This window comes from Odocoileus virginianus, chromosome 23, assembly GCF_023699985.2.
Source record: "Odocoileus virginianus isolate 20LAN1187 ecotype Illinois chromosome 23, Ovbor_1.2, whole genome shotgun sequence".
NCBI lineage: Eukaryota > Metazoa > Chordata > Mammalia > Artiodactyla > Cervidae > Odocoileus > Odocoileus virginianus.
The window spans coordinates 5,373,051-5,391,752 of NC_069696.1; the positions used below are offsets into that span (position 1 = coordinate 5,373,051).

General features: G+C 55.2%; 1 protein-coding gene across 14 annotated transcripts in view; it reads left to right on the plus strand.

Moving 5' to 3' along the window:
- The window catches only part of CACNA1C (calcium voltage-gated channel subunit alpha1 C), a 388,445-nt gene that overhangs the window by 40,528 nt on the left and 329,215 nt on the right, over positions 1-18,702 (plus strand). For all 14 annotated transcript variants that reach the window (XM_070453275.1, XM_070453261.1, XM_070453272.1 and 11 more), the window contains exons 2-3: positions 4,941-5,262; positions 8,952-9,057. In XM_070453275.1, the coding sequence (XP_070309376.1) occupies positions 4,941-5,262; positions 8,952-9,057 (428 nt within the window). The remainder of the gene's footprint in view (positions 1-4,940; positions 5,263-8,951; positions 9,058-18,702) is intronic.

Sequence of the window (18,702 nt, forward strand, 5' to 3'; positions counted from 1 at the left end):
GAGATTTAACTGGGAGGATGATGGGGCCTGATTCATGATTGATATTTCTAAAAGGTCACTCTGCCTGCTGCCTGGAGTTTGGACCGGGGACAGGCAGGAGGATGAGGGAAATAGAGCTGCTGCCGCATCTCAGGCAAGAAATGGGTTGCAGCCTGGATCAGGCTGGGGCACCAGAGAGGGTAGTCATTGCTCACAGCCTCTTCACTGGAAATGCTCCTCTGTGGTCACAGCAGGGAGCCTCGGAAAGCTTGTCCTCTTGGGTGCAGATGGCCAGTCCCAGCAGTGTTTTCCAAGTCGTCCTCACCAGGATGTTGTCATCATGGGCCTCAGTGAGCAGAGGCTGGGCCTCTTCTGGGATGGGGGCCCTGGGGCAGGTGCATACAGGCAGGCAGATTAAAGAAAACCACTTGGTTTTTTGTCCCCAGGCTCCAGGTGCCAGCTCCTTGAGGGCCCCCAGGGGAGCCCAAGTCCTGAGCTCATCTCCTGTTTGAACCCTAGCAGAGCAGACAGTCCTGAGGCTGACTGATGCCTTGTCCTAGTCCCTTGGAGCAGAGCCGTGAGGGGTGCTGCCCAGGGCAGCTGGGCTCCTTCTCAAGTGGGAGACACTTTCTCCCATACAAGGAAGGTGTCCGCTATGAATGCCCACCTGTGTACACAGCTTGGTCGGCTGGGCTGCCGCCCTGGGCTTGGGCAGATCATCCGGGAAGGCAGGAGCTGGAGCTTACTTAGACAGTGGCATCTTTTCAGCTGGCAGCCAGGAGACTGAGCTTTGAATCAGCTTTGTAATTTGAAAATTGGTCTCTTTGCATTGGGTGGTTATTTCCTGCTAACAGAAGCCGTCAGAGACACAGAGCGCTTCCCTCCCTCCATGCTCTGCTCCGGAGCCACCCGTGTGGGGTCCGAGATGGAGCTTTTCATTCTCAGATCGCCGTGTCCTCTTGTCGTGGGCCCCATGGGTTCTGATGGAGCCTCGGACCTGACTGGGGAGTCATCCCAGGGCATGGGGGACAGTCACGTAGGGTGGGAAACAGTCATGTGGAGTGGGGGAGGCTGAGCTGGGCCTTGAGGTATAGCCTCGGCAGGGGCCAGCCTGCCGGGCCACACATGTCTCTTGTGTGTGTGTGTGCATGTGTGTGTATGTATGTTTGTGTGTGCACATCTCTCTGTGTTGTATGTGTACGTGCATGCGTCTGCGTGTGTGTTTGTGTGTCTGCATCTGTGTGTGCATGTGTCTGTGTGCATGAATGTGTTTGTGTCTGTGTCTTGTGTGTCCGTGTTTGTCTGTGTCTTATGTGTCTGTGTCTTATGTATCTGTATGTATGTGTATCTGTGTGTGTCTGTGTCTTGGGTGTCTGTGTGCCTGTGTGTGTGTCCACACACCTCCCACCCCCATCCTGGTTGCAGGGCTGCAGCTGTGCTCGGGCTCCAGGACTGAGACACTGAAGGTTGTTTTCTTGCCCTCTGGCTGGGGAGGCTGTCATTCCTCTTTTCCCCACGGGCCTGTTCGTGTGTGCTTCTCCAGATGGTGCTCTCCCGAGAGGTCCGAGTGCTCTGGGAACGGTTCACAGTGTAAATAAGGTCACCGAAGCTTGAGTGGCTCCGAAGTCGGCCCATCCAGACCAGCCTTTCCAACTGCCCCTGGGCTCCGTGGGGCCCTGGTTTTGACAGCTTGGGGCCCAGGATGCACCCACGCCAGCCTCCCTGGGTGATGGGTGTCTTCTCCGCCTTGCTGCGCCTTGCCTTCTTTTCCGACATCATCCGTGGACTCTGGGATGGTCGGGTTGGCACATGGCTGGTGCTGTGAGAGAGCTTGGGGGGCTGGGGGACACCTGGGGGCAGCAGGGAGGCAGGCACCGTCGAGGCCTCACGTCAGGACAGAGTGTGGCCTAGCGGGTCCTTGTGTCAGAGGGGTTCACGGCTGCTTCCATGGCCCTGTGGGAAGAGGAGGGGCTGATCCAGGAGCTCCGGAAGAGGCTGGCCAAGCCAGGGGTCGAGGAAGTAAGGTGGCTTCTCACAGATCAAATTGGCAAACAAGGTCACAGCCCCTGCTGGTGAACCTGGTAAACACATGGAACCCGGCCACGTCGGACCCACTTGGTCCAGGGTGGCACGTCCACCCGCCTCCACCCTGGGGGCCCCGGGGCTGATGCCATGCTGGATGGTGCCTAATGAGGGTCACATCAAACACAAAGGGTCTTCTTGGGGTCAGAACTGCAGGCCCTTCACCCCGAGGCCGTGAACTGGGCAGGGGGTTCATGGCCCCCTGTGAGCGCACACACGGAGCGAGTGGACGCAGTATCTCCAGCCTCACTCCACATCCTCAGCTCTCGTGGGTGATGGGAACCCACACCTGCTGGTTGTCACGGCGCCCTTGTGCAGCAGGTGCCTGGATGCATCACGTCCTGTCTTCCAGTCTCTTCCTCTGGGGCCTCATAAGAAAGGCAGAGGCCTGGCCGAGCAGGCTCTCCCTTGCTGTAAGCTTGGGAGCCCCCGACAGTGACGATGGCGGTGAGCGTGCGAGGGACAGGACCCCTGTCTGGAAGGGGTTGGCTCCTCTGGGTCCTTGACGGAGATGCGGAGCCCGTGTCTGCAGAGCGCAGGCCATGTGTTGAGGAGAGCTCAGAGGCTGCTCTCCAGGCCGGGAGTGGGGGTGGGGTTCTGATGCCATGGGGACCAGATGGCGCCGGTGCGGGAGCAGCTGCCACGGAGGGGAAGGTGCAGACCAGCTGTCACCTACGCGGACCGGGAGGGCTCCTCTCGGGCCCAGCGGGTGGGTCACGGGCACCTGTACCTCTGTGATAAAATGCCACCCACCTGCCTCTCCTGCCTGCACAGCCATCAGTAACCTGTCGTGATATGCCTTCCTGTTGTGCTCAGAACAGTCTCAGAGCCCTTGAGGTACACAGCGCGTGGGGGTCCCATCAGTCAGGTGGCGTGAAACTGGAAACTTCCACGTGTCACTGGTGTGATGGTGGGAGGACGTAGACTTGGGAAACTGGCAGTAGTGGCAGTCCAGACAGGTAGGGGCTTTGAGGCACTTGAGCAAGCGCATTAGGTCTGCAGGGGCCAGAAAGCCAATTGAGGTTACCTTAAGTGAAGTTACCTAAGGCATAAAGCTGGAGAGCTCAGAGGTGGAGCTGGCATCAGGGGTGGCTGGACACAGGAGCCCAGAGGTTGTCAGAGTCTGTCTCCAGGACAGAGTGTCTCTGGGGTCTGAGGCTAAGCTGGGTCACATGCTCATCTCTGAACTGGCCCTTGTCGGGGACAAGGTCGGTGGTGAAGGTGAGAGGGCCAGCTGGGAGCAAAAGTAACTTTGAAGGGAAAACCTAGAAGGGTGAGCCCAAGTTGATTGTGGGAAGGAGGGGCACTGGGCGAGGCACCACGTGGTCATCGGGTCCAGCCTGTTCTGAGCAGGGGAACGGGACCCCAGAAGGCGGCCAGCAGCTTCCCTGGAAGAACCCCGTGCGCATGACGCAGAGAAGAGAGTTATTGAAGGAGGCTTGCAAGTGGTGTCCGCGCCCCTGGCCTGGCTCTGGCCACCCTCTCCCGGGCGACTGACGTGGCCTCCAGATGCCAGGCTCTTTGCCCACAGTGTCACCCCATTCTCGCAGCACCTCCTCATCCCACGGAGCCTGGCTAGTGGCCAGTCTCAAGGTCACAGGTCATCCCAGGGCCTGGACTGGGTCGGTCTCTTGGTGGACCTTGTAGGCTTCTCTGGGGAGGTGTCAGTGGGCAGACAGGGGAGAACCCACCAGGCCCGGGCCGTGTTGTGGGGACAGTCTTGGAGCTTTGTGTTGCCTTCAAGCCAGAGCCATGCAGAGGTGTCTATGCTGGATTCCTCTGGGTCCTGCCCAGGTTTTCCGTCCCTCTGTCCCCTCCTGGCCACACCCACTACACACAGCGCTATTTCCCAGACGCCAAATGCTACACAGTGAGTCACCCCGAACAAGTGGCTCTCTGCAGCGCACACTGGGCTGCTCCGGTTTTTGCAGGTCAGGAGTTCAGGAAGGGCTCCCTGGGCCGTTCTGGCTTGGGGTCTTGTCGTGGGGTTGCAGTCAGATGACAGCTGGAGTCGCTGGGGGCTGGACAGGACTCCCCACCTCCACATAGGCTGGTGGGGCTTCCTAACAGCGTGGTGGCCCAGGGCTGGCATTTCAGATTTTCCACTTACCTTAGAAGTTGCCTCTGTGTCACCTCTGCTGAGAAAACAATCACAGAAGGCCAACTTATGTCAGGAAGGCGCATAGATCCTATTGCTCAATTGGGGGGACATCATGGGACCTGCTGTCATGATTTAAAACTCTCACAGCTGCTGGCTCTCCTATTCAACAACACTCATCCCCAGATGGGTTTGCGGTACCTGGATGTCACCTTGCTTTGGTCCAACCCCTTCATTTAAGATTCTTACTTTTATTTTGGAGCTCAGGTGCAGAGATTTGAGTGAATTATGCCCTTCAATTTGCTGTACATTTGTCAGCATTGATTCATGCAGCGGCTCTCATTCATTCATTCTTTTTTTCCTGTCCCCATATCCTGTTCTCATTTCGTGCCTCACCTTCTGTAGACAACCATTCTATTCTATTCTATTTGTATGTGTGCTTATAAGTATATATTTTAACTGCCATGTGTTGCATAGCATATTTCTCCTTTTCTGCATCCTCCTCTTCTCCCTGTGTTTCTGAGATCCCCAGGTGCTTAATGCATATTTTCCCCTTAAAATGAGGGGAGAGGCATGTCCAGGGTCACACAGCTGACCTGGGCTGAGCTCGGACCAGGGCAGACCCAGGGTCACACTCTGGTGTTTCCATGGGTCACCTCCCCGAATCCTGCAATGGTTTGAAATGAAATTTTTAAAAAAATGCGAGTCTGGGGCCCAGAGCGCATTGCCAGGGCTCCTGGTTCCCCCCCGCAGTGACCACTGTCCCTGTCCTCTCCTGCAGGTCCCAGCTATGGGAGCCCGCGCCCGGCTCACGCCAACATGAACGCCAATGCAGCTGCGGGGCTGGCGCCCGAGCACATCCCCACGCCGGGGGCCGCCCTGTCCTGGCAGGCCGCCATAGACGCTGCCCGGCAGGCCAAGCTGATGGGCAGTGCTGGCAACGCGACCATCTCCACGGTCAGCTCCACGCAGCGGAAGCGACAGCAGTACGGGAAGCCCAAGAAGCAGGGCAGCACGACGGCCACCCGCCCTCCCCGCGCCCTGCTCTGCCTGACCCTAAAGAACCCCATCCGGAGGGCCTGCATCAGCATCGTCGAGTGGAAGTATCCTTTGGGTTTGGCCGTGTGGCCTGCGGCGGGTTGTTCTCAGACCCCTGGGTCGGTCACCGGGCGTGGTTGGAATGCAGAGTTCTAGGCCCTCCCCAGCCGTGAGTCAGCGCCTCTGGGGATGGGGCCTGGGAAGCTGCTTACAGAGCCAGCTCCTCGGGGATTGCTCCGTACACAAAAGCAGTGTTTAAGGAAACAAGACTAAGGGGTTGTTTCTCCTCGCTTGATGGGCTGAGCTTGCTCAGGGCTCACTCAGTGAGGGTTGACATGTCACCTCCTCCTGATCTGTGGGCTGGCACAGCCGTGAAGTTGGAGGAGTCCATCAGTGTTCCTTGGGGGGTTGGGACGAAGCACAGGTGTCTGAGCTCTGCCCGGGCCTGGCTGAACTCTCCAGGTGCGGCTGGGTTGGGGACCACCAACCTGGGGGATGACACAGACCCCGTGTCTGCACAGAACCCGGTGAGCGCAGGCTGCAGAGGACGAGGCTTTGAAGGGCTGGGCTCTCACGGAGCGATCCCACCCAGGAATCATGGGGTGGGGGAGATGGGAAGGCCCCTGAGGGTGAGTGCGTGTGCCCGGACTTCCCCAGTGAGGACACGGAGCCTGCAGGTTGGCACAGACACGACTAGGACCCTGGACTCAGTGCCAGGCATTTTCCTAGGAAGAAGCCATCTGGGCAGGCCCGCCACGTTTCCTGGGGTTTAGGGCGGGTGTTAGGTTTCATTGACGACTTTCCATGGAAAGATTTACAAGTTTTGGGAGTGGATGAAAGGTATAAGGAGATGACTTGAGACAGAAGGACATTTCTGTTTAGCAAGAAATGTTTGTTTTGTCAAAGCCTGAACCCCTTAAGTCCCAAATCACTTGAGAGGAGGTGGCCTAAGCCCGGCCCAGCTGCAGAGCTGGGCAGCGGGTCCCGAGGCCGAGGCGTCCGCTGCCTGGCTCAGAAGCTTGGATCTGTGGGTCCCCATCGGGCTGCTGTCAGCACCGCTTGGTCAGGGCTGTGAAGGGGCAGCTGGGCCATGTGTCCAGGGTGGGGCAGGGGGCCGGGAGGAGCTGAACTCACTCTAACCACACCAGAGATTCAGATCCAGGTACCCTGAACTCACATCCCCGCTCCCTCTCCCCATGAGTCCTGAGTTTAGGAGAAAGGCACTGGTGGGGGGTGGGGGGTGGTTGGGGGAGGCCACGAGGAGGCCAGCAGCTCAGCGGAGCCCCAGGGGGACTAGACCTGGGTCTGAACTCCCAGCTTACAGTGGGCATCTTCTCTCCACCATGCAACCTTGCTTACTGGCCTGAGTGGTTTCTGAGCTTGAACACAAGGTGATGAAAGGATAGCCTGAATTTGGAGGCTGGGGGCTGTCAGAGCAGGAGACACCTGGACTCAGCTGCCACCCACCTGTGGCGAGGGGACAGGTTGACATTTGAGGCCTGGCTCTTGTCCTGGTTGCCGGGGGGAGTCCCAGGGCAGATGAGGGGGACCAAGATGCCCAGCCTGGGCTGAGTAGGGACAGGGCAAGAGGGAGGAGGCCATGTGGGAGGGGGCCTGAAAGAGCCAATTTCCTAAAAACACTTAGGGTGGGACTTCTCTGGAGGTCCAGTGGTTAAGACCTCACCTTCCAACGCACGTGATGCAGGTTCGATCCTTGGTCGGGGAACTAAGATCCCACGTGCCTCCCAGCAAAAAAACAGAACCGTAAAGTAGAAGCAATATGCAACAAATTCAATAAAGACTTGAAAAAATGGTCCACCAAAAAAGTTCCCATAAAACTTTAACAGCAACGATTGCTTGGGATGATTTCAGAGTGGATCAGTGTAGAAGACTCCTGACAAATTCAGACTTCAGAGCCAGACTTTCTGGTCCAACCCCATCCTACCCCAGTGAGGGTGACTCTAGGCAAGTTGATGCATCCCGTCACCTTCTGTTTCCTTGTGTAGGAGTGGGGTGACAACTGCCCACCATGCTGCGGTTTGAGCAGGGAGGTCAGAGCAGGGCCTGGGGGGCAAGGCTTTGGTCAGCATCAGCGCCCAGCCTTCCTCCCACCAGCATCCCAACTCCCCACGCATCCCTGGCCAGCTCAAAGGCAGCACGGCCTGCTGGAAAAGATGAGTCAGGAGCTCTGGTTCAGACCTGACTCCGCTATTTGCCAGCTCGGCCCTGGGAGACGCTGCTTTGTTTTCTGGGTCTGTCCAGTGGAGAGGCTGGGCGCCTGCTGCAGGTGTTCTCGATAGCAAGGTGCACACAGAAACTGACAGTGTTTAGGGGCATGCTGGGTGAGCGGATGCCCAGCTCCGCCCTCGGGGCCAAGGTGACCCACCCATAGGCAGCACAGTGTCCAGGGGGCCCTGTACTGGAGGATCACTAATTCCTTCCAGGCCCCAGGCTGCCCTGAGAGCTCAGATCCTGGGACGTCCATGGCAGAGGAGTGGACAGTGGACTCTGCAGGCAGGGGTCTGGGTTCTGGCCTGGCAGGTCAATGCCTGTTGTGGGTCTTGGGAGTTTCTCAGGCTCCCTGGGCCTCAGGGGTTTGGACCAGGCCATCTCCAAGGCCTTTTTCTGCTTCAGGACTTGTGAGCTCTGCAAGCCCAGGCTTCCCTGGAGATGGAAGCAGTCCCTCCCCCCACGAATGGCCGTCCTCTTTCTCATCCTCCTCTGGTGAGGTTCCATGGACTGGGCTGGAAACGGTGGCTGTGTTGGGGAGGAGGGGAAATGGGGCTGGAAGAGCGTGAGCCAGGCCCTTCCTCTGAAGCGCTCCCCACACCCCCACCCCATGGCCTTCCATTGAGGGTGTAGGGCAGAAGGTGTATGGTCACAATTGCTCATTTTTGCATCTGCCTGATATTTTGATGCAGAGATCCGGGCACAGGGACCTCCTTAAGGGTTGGGGAGTGAGGCTTGGCTTAACCCCATGCCCCCCACCCTCCAAACCCCAGCACAACCTGCAGCAAATCAGGATACCCTGGGATGCAGGCCGCCCCACCCCCACCCCGAAAGCAGGACCTCAGTAGATGGAAGAGACCCCTGCACCCAGCTGCCATCCCCCACCCGCACAGCTATGCTGCTCTGCTGCTGGGGTCCAGAGCCCTTAGCCACCTTCAGGCTCTCTGGAAGCTGTCAGAGAATAAGGAGGAAGAAAAGAAAAGACTCTGAACTTCAACTTAAAAGATTGAAAGTATTATCTCCAAATTTCGCTGAAGAGTCAAAGTCAAGTCTCTGCCTTGAGCCCCACAGGGTCTGCCTGTTTCAAGCCAAGCCTTGTCGGGCCCCCAGTGCAGGCAGGCGAGCCCACGGGCAGGGCGGCCCGGGAAGGGGTGGGCGGGGGCGAGTCCCGGCTGGAGCAGGCCCCAATCTTTAAAAGCAACCCCGTGCACACATGAGGGAAAATGAAGTCCAGTGCAATCTAAATAAATAAAAGAAGGGAAAAAAGTTTTAGAAATCTGTGTTTACTCTGGCACGCGACTGGCCTCCACTGCTTTTGACATATTAGGAAAAATTTTGGCGGAGCCCCATTAGAAGCACTTAAAAAGGCATATGTTTCTTTTCAGAACACAAGGGCTTGGAATGTATTGTTTAAACAAAATTCTTATGAATCTTCATTTAAAAATATATATATATGTATATATTTGTGTGTGTTTGTTTCACTGGTGCTTCCCGTGGCTTTAATTCCTTAACTCCCTCTCCCCAGGCCATTTGAAATCATTATTTTACTGACTATTTTTGCCAATTGTGTGGCCTTAGCGATCTATATTCCCTTCCCAGAGGACGACTCCAACGCCACGAATTCCAACCTGGTAAGTGCACCGCCGCGTGCCCGCCTCTGCACAACGGCAGTGGGGGCTAAGCTTGGACCACGCGGATGCAAGCGGGAACATGCTTGATGTTACAAAAGTCGGCCGAGCTTGGATGTCAAGGTCTCTTTTTTCACATCAGCACCTGTCTCATCTCAACCTGTTGTGAGAAAGACTGTTGCAGTCAGGCGGTTGTGAGCAGGGTGCGTGCAAGTGTGAGTTCTGAGCAGTGGCCCGTGGGTGCTCTTTCCACCCGCATCCTGGAAGGGCAGGTGTCTGCTGGAGCGAGTGTGCCTTCTGGATCCTCTGTCATGTTTGCTCCCAGGGCCGTCATTTTGCTGAGGGGGCTTTGCTGAGGTGATTCGTAGGCTTGGTGCTCGAAAAGTAATTTCTAGGAAGCTTGTAGGAAAGTTTGCTTTTGCAGCCAAGATGGACTATTTAGTTAAGAAGGTTTTATGTTCTTGGGAAAGGCGGCTTTCCCTCTGGATGGTCGGGAGGCCAGTGCTGGCAGTTTGGGGTTAGAACGTGTCCATGGAAAAAGCGTGGAGAGTGTTTACTCTGTGCTGAGCCTGAAGTCATCACAAAGCCGTCTGGGCACAGAGGGGGCTGTGGAATGCAGCTGGCCCGACCAAGCGCCCCGCGATCCTGGGCCGCCCGCCGGCTGGGGGAGGTCTTGCGTCTCCCCTCCCCTGCCAGGACTCCAGAGCTTCTCACATGACCCCACAAAGTGTCTCCTGGGTCGTTGGCAGCTTCCTGTAGTTAGTGACGGGGGACAGTTGGTGGTTGTTTCTGCAAGAAGCAGGAGAGTACCCGGGCCTCCTCCTGTCGCCAGCCTTTCTTAATATCACGGGGTATCAATTCTTGTGCTTTTTAGTCTGACATTTTCTTGGGCCTCTGTAGCTAGTGTGTCTGATGCCTGTTTGGACTTCACGGCCTTTGCCTGGTTGTCTCAGGGAGCCTGGGCTGTGTGTGGGGTCAGGCTCCAGAGCTGGCTGGCGAGCTGAGCGATGACAGGGCAAGCAGAGCCTCGGCCCAAGTCCACGTGGCCTGCCGAGGTGTGACCTTGTGTCAGCAGGCAGGAACTCTTCGCTGTGTCAAAAGAAACACACCAGGGGTGTCCCAGAGGCCCCCGGAAAAAGCAGGGCCTTCATTGGTGCCACTTCTTCTCTGAGTATCATTTCACGTAACTGCCCCCACCGCCAACCGACCCATCTTCCGTGAAACCCTACAGCCTCTCGGTTAATCTGCAGCTTAGAAAAAGACTCCGAGGCCTGTTTGGCAGCCAGTGATGCTTTGGGTCGACTCTGGGCCAAGGCTCAGAGGGGGTTGCTCTCATCTTAGGTCCCAGAGACGGCCCCTCACCCTGAGTCCATGAGGGTGGGGGGTGTACAGGTGGGCGCTCTGGGTGGCTGAGTGCTGCTGACACCTCCTCATGCTGGGCAAGAGGAGCAAGGCGTCCTAGGATGTCCTCCGGGCTGGAGCGGAGGGACTGTGGTTTTAAGATCACTTCACAGGGTGATGGACAAGCTCTGAAACTAAGCAGTGGTGATGGTCATACAACTGTATGGGGCAGATTTCCTGGTATGTAAGTTATACCTCAGTTAAGCTGCTCTGAATAAAGGGTGACCCTGCACAAGCTCATGCTAGTCCAGGCTGCACCACAGGTCCGTCTTCCATCTTCCCCCATGAGGGCTAGCCCACGTGGTGGAGGGGAGGTGGTGGGGGGCAGCCAGGACTTGGGGAACCTTACACTAGGAATCGGGGTACACCAGAGAATGTGGGGTCTGAGAGGGGGTTCTAGTTGCTAAGGCAGTTGCTGGCTCTCTAAAGCTCCGGATTGGGCAGTGACTGTAAAGTAGGGAAGTGTGCTCGGATGATGGAGAGTTTCCTCCAGCCTAAACACATATACAGAGACACACACACACATATACACAGATACACACAGACATGTACAGAGACACACAGTCACACAGATACACATACACACAGAGACACAGTATACACAGATACACACAGTCACACATATATCAAACACAGACACACATACATGTACACAGATACACACATCACTTATATACACAGATATACTCACAGAAACATATACACAGAAACACAGAGACACACATGTACACATACAGTCACACATATACATCATATACACAGACAGGCACATATACACACAGTCACACTATACACAGATACTCACAGTCACACATATATACAGACACAGACACACATACATGTACACACACAGTCACACAGAAGACACATAGACACATACACAAATGCATGCATACACACAGAGACACACATACATGTACACAGACACACGCAGTCACACATATACACACAGTCACACATATACACAGACACACGTACATGTACACAGACACTCAGAGACACACACCTATACAGACACACATTTTGAAAATTCCTCTCAGTGGGTGAGGGGGGTCAAGAGATGCCTTCAGCCGGGAGACGGTCAGCTTTAACGGGATGAGCGGCGGTGAGCGAGGAACCTGTGGACAGAGCAGGAAGAGATGCAGCGGGCAGGTGTCAGGCAGGACTCCAGAGCCACTTCCTGCTGGGGGAGGCGGGGGGACTGAAGGAGCCCCGGGCCGGGCTCTGAGCGCCTGGGGCAGGTGCAGGGGAAGGGTGGTGCAGGTGGACAGGAGGAGCGGTGGGGCCACCAAGGAGTTTCTGCCTGAGAGTCGGAGGGGGATGGCGAGCGCCGAGTCTTCTAAGCTCTAGAAACAGAGATTTAAACCCATAGTAGACGGTGGGGGGTGGTTCACACTTACGTGGCTGGCAGCTCCAGGCCTACAGTGTGGAGAGCGGGCTGGGGCGCCAGGCGGAGCGGGGGCTTTGGGTTCGTAGCCTCTGGAACCCTGAAGCAGGGGTGCATGCGGCTTTTTATGGAGCTTTGAGGACCAAAACCGTCCCCTTGCCCCTCCAGAACGTGGCCCCCAAATCACTGACGGGCCCCTGAAAGGAAGCTAGACAACCTCCCCTGACTCTCACGGCTTTTTTAGAACAAGAAACTGCAGTCGCAGAGTTCTGCTCAGAGACGGAGGCAGTACTGCGCCTACAGCAGAGGACCTGGGACCTCAGAGCCTGTGGATCCCCTTGGGTGTGGCGGGGAGCAGCTACAGTGTGAGCCCCCGGGGCCCAGAGTCCATGGGTTTAACTCGCCCCCCTGGCGCCCCTGCTGCTGAGAGTCACCGGCTGCTCTTTGGGAAAAGCGACCCAAATGTTCGCCCTCCTGCAAGTGGGGCCCCGTCAGCTTGCCCTCTCCCCATGGCTCTCTCTAGGGTCCAGAGAGAAAGAGAAGACACATCAGCTGCCCAGAGGTGTGTCCTCTGTCGAGTCCAAGAATAACTCACTTAGCCAAGACCCTCACTGTCCAGAAGGAGGGGGTCCCCCTGACACCTGCAGGCCCACAGCCACCCTCCTGCTCTCGACTTCCTTCCTTCCTCCTGCCCGGTTCCTTCTCCCTGCAACCTGCTTGATACAACCCCTGTTTATTTTCCTAGCACTTTGCTTTTATTCTCCTTCCAGGAGTTGAGAAGTGTTTCAGTATGGAATTTTTTTTTAATGGTCTTTTTCTCATTATTTAAGTAAAAGTCTGTTTGTTTTATGCTCCGTCTAACATACGCCGTTGCACCCAAATCCGTCATCTTTGTTATCTTTTCCTGGTGCTAGTGAAGCAGAAGGAAACGTGAACATGGCACTTCTTTCTGCATTTTTCACGGCCTTGTTGCTGGCAGTGCGACCTGCCAGGCAGAGCATCCTGTAGAAATAGTATGTGAACCCCCCCACACCCTTGCTTGTGGCTGCTGCCCTGCAGGTAAATTGGACGAGGTCTCCTGAGCTCTATTGCTGGCAGGGTGGACTCATCGTGTGTGGAAAGCTCCCAGCTTCCAACAGACCCTGAAGTCGGCTCAGATTTGGATTGGGTTGAAATATTAAGAGAATATATTTGGCATCTGACCTTGTGTAGACAACAGAGCTGTGTTGGGCTTTCTGAAGCCAGAACTAGGTGGTTCCAGAGGGGCGAGGGGCAGAGGAGAGGCCAGAGGAGGAGGCATGGGGGCTGGGGCGGGGAGGCTGGGCTCAGCAGAAGGGCCCAAGTGTCGGGGAGAAGGCAGGACTTTCCAGTTTCCCATTTATGCTGTGAGATGGGGCGGCCCCAGCTGGTTGTAGGGATGGTGAGTTCAGGCCTGGGGGCCATCAAGGTGCTGGCCGAGGCCGTGTGTGCTGGTCGGAGAGCTCACAGCCTGAGCCTGGAGCCCCTTGTCTGGTCCTGGATGCAGGTCCCACAGGGCCCTTTGGGAGAGCTTTTGTGGGCAAGGAGACACACAGGCTCTTGGTTTCTGGAACCCTCACCCACAGAGGGTATCTGGGCTGCCCACTCGCAGGTCTCAGCACACAAGGAGAGAGGCAGAGAGGCCTCGTGGCTAAAGAAGGGTCCCTGAGGGGCAGCCGCCCACCACAGCTCACCCTGCAGGGACCATGTTTGTCCCTGCTGGTCAGCTCAGGGGCCAGATCTTGCCTGAGCCTGTGGGGTCCACTTCCAGACTGCGCTGGGCTGAGGACACCCCACGGCCTGTATTTAGGATGCATCAAGGTGTGTGTTTGGGAAGCAAGCAGAGATGTGGGCTCAGACCCTGGTCCTCCTACAGTGAGCTGGGCCTTCTTGCACCGTCAGGTCTGCTGAAGGGTGAGATGTTTCTATGGGGCCTGAGTGCATCGCAGCAGAGTCGGGGCCGGTGTGTGTGGTCCCCAGGCGTGGGAAACCCACGGACAGGTGATGGCAGGTGGCCCTCATCGCCGGTCCTGTCTGTGGGTACTCAAGGTGGGGGTGTGGGTGGGGTGGCTCAGAGCTCAGCCCAGCTCCTAACCAGGGCCTCGGGGAAACATTTCACTGAGGCAACACACCCCCGCCCCCCACCCCAGCCCTGCCCTCGGGTCTGCTGAGTTGGTCTGGGCAGGACCCGGTGCAGCTACATCCTATGAGCCATTCTGGAGCCAGGCCTGCAGCAGTGACCAGGGGAGAGAGGGACTGGACCGGGGTGAGGGGTGGGGTGGGGGTGCTCCCCTCAGTCACTGAACCTTTCTGTTTGTGTCTCTTCCGGCAGGTGGGGCGGGGAGACCTGCTTAGTCATAACAATTCCCTTTTCCGAGTGACCAGCAGGCGCCAGTGCTCTGCAAACACTGCTTCTAATCCCCACTACAGTAAATGGTCACGTCTATTTACTTGTTTACTTCAGGGTGGAGAATTCATCCCAGGAAGCTGCTCTGTCCCCAGTGCCTTGTGCAGGGACCAGCACCCGCTAGGCTCTTGATAAATATTTGTTGAGTGAGTGGACGGGAAGTGGACGGAGCCTGCCAGATGGTGTCCCTTTAGTTCAGAGAAGCGAAGTGACTGGTGAGAGGGGGCCAAGTGTCACGTGGACTCACGTGTGGGGGTGGTGGCCCCTGTTCCCCTGAACGTGCATGACTGTGAGCGTAGGAGGGGGTGGAAAGAATCCTCCGAGACAAAGCACCCGTCCCCACACCTCACCCTGCCCGTACCAGCATTAACTGGTGTTTTAAAAAATCAACTTGGTTCTGTTGCAAAATAAAAATGGTAAACGCTGGGGTAAGCAGGGTTGCACAGATGACTGTCGTAGGACGTGGTGTCTCTAACTCAATAGTAATGTCTTTGTTCCATGTGCAGACACCGAAGAGTTGTGTGGGTTAGGGTGATTTGGGCATCGCGGTGACCCTGTGAGGCCTCCTGTCTTCCTGTTTCACAGATGAGGGCACTGGCGTTCAGAGAAGGGACATGGTCTGCCCTGGAAATGCAGGCATCATGGTGTGGATGCGGGTGCGTGTCCTCAACTGTCAGGAGACAGCTACCTCGTGTGCTCACCAGACAGGGGGTTCCCTGGACCAGGCAGAGGGCGCCACCCCACCTCCCCCTCACAAATGGTGCAGGTTTAGAAACACCTGCACCACAGGAAGCTTGTCCTGAGGACTGTGCCCCTGGGAGAGAGACTGGGCCATGCAGGGAGGCCAGGGCGGCCGGGCAGCTGCCCAGGGGACTGGGCGTCTCCAGTGGTGGGGAGTGCTCCCAGACGGAGCCCTGAGTGCGGAGACTCCTCCTGCCCTCAGTTTTCAGAGACAGGCACTGCCTGCTGCCCGCTTGCCAGCGGCCGAAGCTTTGAAGTCTAAGTGTGTGACACCCCTTGCCCCGTTTTTATCCACCTGCATTCATTTGGCTTAGCAGCAGCAGCAGCATTCATTTGGGGGGAAAACGCTCCCTATGTACACTCACACTCTGTATGATGGAAGCCCTTCCTGCACCAAGCTCCTTTTAATTTAAATATATTTGAAGAAAGCCTTTCTCGAATATAAAATCCAAACCCCTGGATCCTTCAAAGGAAATTCTGAGCAGGTTGTGTCGTTTCTTGGGACTGTGGTGCCCTTGGACATGTCAAGGGTTGAGCCTGCTGTCAGGCCGTCGGGAGGGTGGGGTACTCTGGGTCCCTGCAGCTGGGGTCTTGAGTGGTCCCATGGGATTCCTAGGGACCCCGGCAGCTGCGGGCACCTGTCTGCTGGGCACTGGCCCTCAATATGGGCTGCCCACCCCGTGGGCTTGGGGCTGGGGCAGCAGGTCCTCAAGGTGTGTGTGCGGGAGGAGCTCATTGTGATAAAGTACCTTCCTGTGATTTGTTGGTCTGATAACCTTGATCCTGGCTTCTTAGGAGCCTTTCTCCTAGTTGCCCCTGGGGGGCAGGGGCAGTGAGGAGCTGAACGTAGGCATCTGAGATTCTAAGATGATTAGCCAAGGCCCTGAAAGCAGTGATGTGTGTGAACTGGGGTAGAAAACCGATAGAAGAGGTTTTCCTGGAGAAACTGCTCTTGAGTGAAGCCTGAAGCCTGTGGGGAGTCGGCTAGACTGATGGTGGGAGGAGGAAATTCCGAGTCCGAAGAGGAGACAGGACTCCACACAGAAGGTGCCGCTTTGACATGTAAGCATGGGTTCCAGAGCCCAGTCTAGGACCATTCTTGGGGTGATGGAAATTCATTCACCAAAAATCCCTACTGGGCTCCTGCTGTATACGGCGCAGCCCCACTTAAGGCAGATGCCCTCGCGAGGCATCATTTTAAGGGAGAGCGGTAACAGCACCTAATTGAAAAATGAATTATTCAATTGTAATTGACCTCTAAAATATTGACGTTTGGGTATGAGACTACGTTTATTGTAAGTTAATATTTTACTTACGCTACTAAAAGAACAAAGCCCAAGCTAATGATCGCTCACTGGCCTTACTTCCTTAGAAGTAAGGACTATATCACAAAATCTCTTAAATCATGATTGAAAAAAAATGTTCTAGGGTCGAAGGTGGGATTTTTAATCCTGCTGAAATTTAACCCCTAGATCATGGAACTTGAGGCTTGCAGCATCAGATAGATGAGGGGTGAGGAGGAAGGGACAGGTATGGCTGCTAGAAGGATAGTCACACCTGTCCTCAGGTACAAGGAGGGGAGTTCCTGGAAGTCAGAGCCGAGCAGAACTGAGCAGACCTCTCTGCCACTTTGTGGAAGCTGTTCAGCAGGAAACTCAATTATGTGCAAAACGTTTCTGCATTTTCAGGGTGCCTTACTGTTGGGAAGATGCTATCTGATGTCATTTCTTACCTCTCAGGACAACTTGAAATCCACAGGTGTCAAAGTCATCTTTTTACCCCTGTAGCCAGGCATTTTTAGTAAATGTTAATTTTTGTAACAAAAAAATTTCATTTTTATCCTTCTGTAATCAGGAGGATTACTGCCTGAATTTTTTTTAATGGGAGTGTGCATTACTTTACCAAACTCTGGGAGATAGTGGAGGAGAGGGAAGCCTGGTGTGCTGTAGTCCATAGGGTCAAAAAGAGTTGGACGTGAATGAATGACTGAACGACTGAACAACAACATGCATTATTTTTTATTTTTTGGCCACAACATGTACTATGTGGGATCTAGTTCCCTGACCAGGCATGGAACCCAGGTGTCGTGCATTGGGACTGCGGGTCTTAACCACTATACCACCAGAGAAGTCCCTCTGAATAATTGTATTCTTTTCCTTTTCTTCAAGGTAGGTATCTTGAGTTGGGCCTTTTGGAGCAAAATAATAAAACTTTTTGTCTACTCTGGTGGCCTATGTTAGAGCTGTTTCATCTCAAATGTCTGTAATTCCATAAATCGAGTCAGCTTCTCTCAAATGTGCAGGTGAATCTGTTGTCCACTGGCTCCTTGCAGATGGCACGTTCATTCATGTGATGTGTATCTGACGTGAGGGTTCCTAACCTTGGGGCGGGAAATCCAGATCTGGGCCCTGCAGACTTGGCTTTCTTGGTGTCTGGCCTCCACTGAGGTTCTGTGCTGTGAACGCTTCCCGGGAACGTTGCCTCTTTGCGGTGAGCGTTAGGTCATTGCCGTTGGCTTGTTGCTGAGAAGACAGGAAGGTGAGATGGTGGAGAGAAAAGTGGAAGGGGGCTCAGGGTTCCCAGAAGAAATGGGAAGGGAGCAGAGCTGAGGAGAGAAACCACATCTCAGGACAGAGGAATCTAGACGAAGTTGTGAAAGCACCATGGCTGGCCAGCAAGAGAGGAGACGCAGATTACAGAGTGAAGCAAGACATTGACTGCCTTCCCAGGCTTTTTGGGGGCATCAGTGGGGCTTCCCTGGTGGCTCAGATGGTAAAGAATCTGCCCTCAATGTGGAAACCCTGGGTTGGGGTTTGCAGAATTAAAGAATCAAACCCTCAGTGTTTGATCCCTGGGTCAGGAAGATCCCCTAGAGAAGGGAATGGCAGCACACTCCAGTATTCTTGCCTGGGAAATCCCATGGACAGAGAAGCCTGGTGGGCTATGGCCCATGGGGTCACAGAGTCAAACATTACTGAGCGACTAACACTTTCATTTTTTTTTCCACTTTGAGTAATTAAACAGGCAGGTAAGTCATTGTGAAAAATTCACCCTGAACACCCAGGTTTCCATGTTCTCGATTCCCAGTCCTCAGATTACCATGTCAGTCATGTGTGGTCCCCTTGGAAAGAAGGTGCCACAGCGCATGGGCACAGTTTGGAGGATGCTGGGGGAGGGGTACATTTGTGCAACTTCTAGGGCTTTTTGTTGTCTGTATGTTCACATGCCTGTGTATGCTCATACACGCACTTACATGAAGCCTGTCAAATTTTTCAAAACTTTCCGGAGGAATTAGCATCATAAAATCATAAAGAAATCTCCAAAGGGCCTTTGGAGCCGAGAGGGGAGGGAGGCAGCCCACATACATCACTCTGAAGGAAACCCATCACCTGCGCAGCCCCAGAGATCTCGGGGAAATCTCTTATGAAATGAACTGCCTGCTGCCTGACAGCCTCTGGGAAACATCAGCTCTGCCTTCGTCCTAAAATATTGCATTAAGAGGACCTGCCATGGAGACGCTGATCCCACTTATGGGCACTGGGACGCGAGTGTCATCTAGCCTCTGCTCTCGTATTAGCCCCGCCGTTCCCGTGGGCGTGTTTACCCAGAGTCTCCACGGCCAGGCCAGGGCTCTGCTTTTCAGGGATGTATTCCAGTCCCTGTGTTCTGAGTCACGTCTCCCTTTAATCAGACT